The sequence below is a fragment of the Temnothorax curvispinosus genome, unplaced genomic scaffold, assembly GCF_003070985.1.
Source record: "Temnothorax curvispinosus isolate PA1 unplaced genomic scaffold, ASM307098v1 QBEX01004123.1, whole genome shotgun sequence".
NCBI classification, from domain to species: domain Eukaryota; kingdom Metazoa; phylum Arthropoda; class Insecta; order Hymenoptera; family Formicidae; genus Temnothorax; species Temnothorax curvispinosus.
The window spans coordinates 1,462-7,327 of record NW_020213903.1 but is presented as its reverse complement, the minus strand read 5'-3'; the positions used below and the strand labels follow the sequence as shown (position 1 = coordinate 7,327).

Sequence of the window (5,866 nt, the reverse complement as noted above, 5' to 3'; positions counted from 1 at the left end):
GCATTGCGACGAATTCGCGATGAATTCGCTCGCTGCTCACTGCTCGGCGTGGTATCATTTTGAAGCTGGAAAATAAATTCAATAATAATGAAATAATAATTTTTCTATTATACATTCTTGCCTAATTATTCATTTTAATGTACATTTAATTAAAAAAAAAAAAAAAAAAAATTGGGAAAAGCAGGGTTTGAACGCGCGACCTGCAACGTCTCAGTCCGTCACCTCAGTCGCTGCGCCACGCTTGCTACATAGCTATCTCGGTTGCGTACTCGGTACATCTATTGCACGAGAAGTTTCAATATTTTCTCGCAAATACTTGAAAAATGCATCGCGCTGCTTGCTCCGTTTCAAGTAAAACTTACTCTGTTTCGAGGGGAACATCTTGATGGACACACGTTTTTCCTGAGATTTTAAAGTAACCTATGTTTTTTTTCAATGGAATCATACGATCTTTTTTATATAACATAATTCCTGTAGTTATTTGGCACATAAAATAGGTAAGCTAGCAGTTATCAAAAAATCAATATTTTGCGAGATGTTATATTTTATTCTGGCATATGTTTTGACATGAAATATAAAATATCTTGTAAACTATTCATTTTTTGATAACTGTACCTACTTTTATGCGTAAAATAGTGGAACGAGTAAGTTGATTTAAAGACAACGCAGTTGTTTTTTTTTTTTTTTAAATAATGCAATTTATAATGTGCAATTACATACTTTTTTTGGAAAGTAACTACGTTTTTCTCACATTAATTGATTCGTCTCACTATATATAAAAGTATCAATATATATAAAAGTAAAAAGATTCACATTACGTACTCTGTCGATGAATGGTCGCTTTCAAATACTGGTTAATATTTTAATCTTTTTGTTTTTATCATAATTATGTTATGTTCATTGAATAATAGCAAACTGTTGTACAACATTTCTATTCGTTTTTTCGGTTCATTCTACATCAATACACAGTATATACATACACTAAGCTTTCTAACTTTGCGTTAATTCGATACAGAGTAAAGACCATGATTTAGAAATAGATAACAGCTTTACCAATAAAATATTAAAAATTATTTATATACAGGGTGTCCCATTATAAATTTGACAGCGCTATATTTCGCGAACGGATGATTTCATTGAAAAACGTTTCAATTAAAACTTACTCTGTTTTGAGGGGAACATCTTACGATGAACACACGTTTTTCTTAGGTGAAGGTCCTAAGATTTTAAGGTGACCTTTGTTTATTTTAATGAAATCATACAATTTTCTTTATATAATATAATTTCTCTACTTATTTGGCATATAAAAGTATAAAGGTAAAGCTATCAAAAAATCAATAGTTTACGGGATATTTGATATTATTCGAATAAATTTTTAGTACGGGCAGTATATATCGGAACACGGCCGTAGTATGTGTCATATAAATAATAATATCATGATGTTTCCGCGGTATTAGTAATATATATTATGATATTCGCTCGAGCCGATACGTATTTTTATAAATTCATATTTATGCATTTGTAGTAGATATTAGGAATTTTCTTTGAACGATATTCTTTACTAATTCATTGATATGAATTTGTACTATTATAATACGTACCGGATCGGTACGTATTATAGCGAATGACATAGTATTACTAATACCGCGGATAAAATGCCGTAATATCATTTACTGCATTTACATGACACATATTACGGCCTTGTTCTTACGTGTACTGCCACTACACAAATCTATTCCAAATGTAAATATATAAAAAATCACATTACGTACGGTACAGATTTTCAGTACCGGTAATGTAAATTGTGAACACGATCTACCTGTGTATATGTTTATGACAAATCAACGACAATCGCGGAGTGAGATAGATAGATATAGATAGATACTGTCGCAAGTGTCGCGACGATAGTGTAGTGACGCGAGTGTAATAACGTGCTACAGTGAAGTAAACAGTGAAGTGAGCAGTGAAGTGAACAGTGAAGTGAACTGTAAAGTGAGTATTGGAGACTAATTTAGTAAATATGGGTTTGAAACATTTGGAGAAGAAAAAGCCTTCGTATTGCCACAGACTGTCCCGGAAGAAAGGAGCGTTACGAAGGTTAGTATACATTATGCATTTATGATAACATTTTGATGAATATTTATTATACAAATCCCTCAAGCCTACTTAGAATTTGATCTATTCACTCGTTATTGAGATCTCAAAATCTTGGGTACTCGCAACTCGTGCGTTCGCGTAAAAGAGTCACGGTGCGGTCTCATTCCGCGTGTACTTGTCGCGAGGCTCTACCATATCTCTTGATATTCACGAATAGACAAATTTAATCAGACAGACAGACTGACTGACAGGCAGACCGGTTTTCTTACATTTTGAACTTTTGATATATAAAACTTTATATAAAGGTTAGGTCAACTTTCTTACTATAATATTTTTTCTCACAAATATTTTTGTAAACATCACGTGCATATTAACATATATGCGCACGCACGCACATACACACACACACAAATTTTGTTCTTTGACATAGTGTAAAATATTGCAAAATGTTAATAATTTTAACTTTTTTAAAGTTTTTTTAGAATCTAAAATATAAGTAGTATCTGTGTAAAAGATTGTTGGGAGAAGACTTTGAACGAGCAATAAGTTCCCGCCCTTCTAGAGGGCAGCCCCCGGTTGGCGGCGCGACTCGGCGCGCCACGCGTGCGTGCGGGCATCAGTGGTGCTCACAAGAGCCTCGATCACCGTCGTGTTCAGACGTGTCGGTTACGGTTTAAGTTACAGAGTGTGATATACTTATATATAATAAAGACAGTATTCAGAGTGTACAAAGACCAAGATTGTTGTGTTCCCTGCTCATCTCACCACATTTCAAGTCGTCCCTGATTATATTTCCAATAGGTTATGGGCCCAGGGCACGATTCCCCTGCGTGAGGAACATAGCACGAAAGTGTATATACGAAGTGTGTGAGACGCCGGCGAAAAGCATAGAAAAAGATAGAAGCATCTAGAAGATTAGAGGGTAAGTAAATAATATTCCTCGTTGCTGACGAGCAAAACGAGAGAATTCTCAGTTAATAAGAATGTTTGTTCGATAAATACTGTTACAAGGAGATAGATGTTTTTGCCATTTTTCTCGAGAAATAGAAATAGAGGTAATAATGGTAATAAGAAAATTAGAGAATAGATGTATAAAGTGTAATAAAGAAGTAGAGAATAATGAAGAAAAAAGAGATAGAAAAATGCCGCTTGGTAGCAAGTCGGCGACGTGCGCATGCAAGTCCGATCGTGAACGGCGAGAGTCATTTCTTTTGGCGCGCGGAAGTCCGATCGTAGACGGCGAAAGTCATTGTTTTTGGCGCGCAGAACTTGTTGCTGGGCGCGCACAAACACATAATCGATTTCGACTAACAACATGGCATCGCTGCTAGATGGCTAGATTACGATACATGTACATGTATGCGTATGCTAGATGGCTAGATTGCGATACATGTAAATGTATGCGTATGTATAAAAACTCTATATGACTCTATATGAGTTTATTTTTTTTGAAATCGATATGTATCGGGTCGGTAATTGAGCATGACTTGCTGTGCGGTGTAGCTTGATTACTGTTTAGGGAAGCCGCGTAAATTTGTATGGGCCCCGTGCGTGTGCGTGATCAACCCGAGCTCCCATAGATCTTTTCAGCAGTGCTGGGGATCGCAACGGACAGTGGTGTGCGCGTGCGGATAGCCCTGCAGAGGCGCGTGGTTTCTCGCTTTGGGGTTATTGTGAATTGCAGTGCGTTCTATATAGCCTCATAAGCATTAAATTTTTATCGCTGAAAGAGATCTAGTGATAGAAATTGTAAATTATTATTTGTCAATACGAATGTTGGTTTATCTTGTCAAAAGAGGAATGCTAATGTTCAGTTGATATTTAAATCCCGATATAGATAGAAGAAGAAGAAGGCCAAGATGCGCTGGTCGACTACGACAGCGATAGCAGCTTTATCACGGTAATAGATAGAGAAACAAAAGATAAAAACGACGAGACAGTAAGAAAAGATAGAGGTAAGAGAGTATTTTTTTTGAAAATAAAGTAGTCCAGAAGAATAATATATATATGCATTCAGAGAAAATAAAAATAGTAATTTCAAAATTCCGTATAGAAGCAAAAGACAAGAAGGAGACTGAAGCAAAGGGTGCAATCCCGAAACGCGGCAAACCAAAGATAATAAAAAACATAGATGTGAATAGAGAATGGGCTGATAATCGTCCTGTACTACCTATAGGGACAAAGATACTTTACGAGAAACAAGAAAAGATGGTTGAGAAAATGGACAATTCGATGCAGATGCTGGATAAAGTAATGAAGAAGGCCACCGAGATGATGGAGAATATGGTGGAAGTCTCCCGTTTAAATTTAGAGAAAGAAAAAGTTAAACTTAGACGTTTAGAGGTAAGCAATAAAGATACCCAAAGTTCAGTAGAAAACAGTAAACAAACGGTTAAAGAACTAGAGGTAGAGTCTAAAAAGAGAAAATTAAATGAAATAACAGTCTGTTCAGCCGAAAAAGGTAGGAGTTTAGAGACAATGAAAAGAGCTATAAAATTGGAATTGAACAGTCAAAGGTTGCATATTAGAAGAGAATATAAGCTGACGCAAAAATCCAACTTTGATCTTTGGATGGATTATTTAAAATCTGAGTTAATGAATAACGAGTTGTTAGATGTAATAGATTCAAACATTGAAAGTCCAGAAAATCTCTCCGAACTAAAAGTTGCTAAGAGAAAAAGTCTTGTTAGAGATATAATAATCAATCATTTAGATGAAAACTATCATAAAAGGATTCTACATGAAAAAGATCCGAAAGAAATTTTGAAGAAATTGAGAAGATATAAAAAGAGTGAAGTAAACGTTACTCATGCATCGGTACGAACTAAACTTTATCAAATTAAAATGAGAAAAAACGAAAAAGTAAGTGATTTTTGTGAACGCTTCGATTCAATAATTAGAGAATATGAATCATGTGAAGATGCGGTACCCCTCACAGAACAAGAGATTAGATCTGCACTTTATCAGGCTGTGTCAATTAATGTACCAGAGCTGAGGAATGTAGATTTAATTAGAAGACAAACTAATCTTAAAGAAATGAACATAGATGAAATAAAGTCTTTTATGATGCAGTTAGAAGCAGAAACTAAAAACGAGAATAAAGAAAAATTAGAGAAACCCGAAGTCAGGGTACAGAGGGCTGCTGCAGAAGAGAACATGAAACAAGTGAAATGCTACAGATGCAACCGAATGGGTCATATGGCAAAGGACTGTCCACTAATAGAATTTGGTGCCTGGTTTTGTTACTACTGCCAGGAAGTACGAGGTCACAAGGGTGATAATTGTCCGAGTGCCGAAGCCCAGGCGAACAGAGCTAGAGGAAAAAGGTATTTAAATAAAACCGTTAATAAAAACATAAACAAAAAGGGTAGATTTGTGCAAAAAGGCACAAAAAGAGTAGATAACAAAGGGAAAATAACCAAGATACAACCAGCTGAGAAACCTATATCAACGAAAACAGCAAATAAAGGAGAATCAGAAGAAGGTAAATAATACATGGTTAAATTAATAGAAGATAGAGATAGTTCAAAAGAGGTAGTCAATTTTACTGCAGATTCGGGTGCTACGGATCATATTGTGAATAAGAATTTTATTCTGTCAAAATTTGAAAAATGTAAAGATAGAGTTATTAAATGCGCGAATAAAAATGAGCTTGCAAACATTTCAATAGATGGTAAAGGAGATCTTACGCTAATAACGAATGAAAAAGAAAAGAGAGTCATTAAATTAACAAATGTAATTGCAGCAAAGAAAGTATCCAAAAATTTAC

At 35.0% G+C, this 5,866-nt stretch overlaps 1 protein-coding gene across 1 annotated transcript; it reads left to right on the top strand.

The window, feature by feature from the left end:
- Positions 1–3,934: 3,934 nt before the first annotated feature.
- On the top strand, positions 3,935–5,581 carry LOC112453187 (the record flags this gene model as incomplete). Its single annotated transcript, XM_025013795.1, has 3 exons — positions 3,935–4,052; positions 4,151–4,440; positions 5,170–5,581. Coding segments are annotated over 3 exons (820 nt in total), but the record flags the coding sequence as incomplete, so codon positions are not given.
- Between the last annotated feature and the right edge of the window lie 285 nt (positions 5,582–5,866).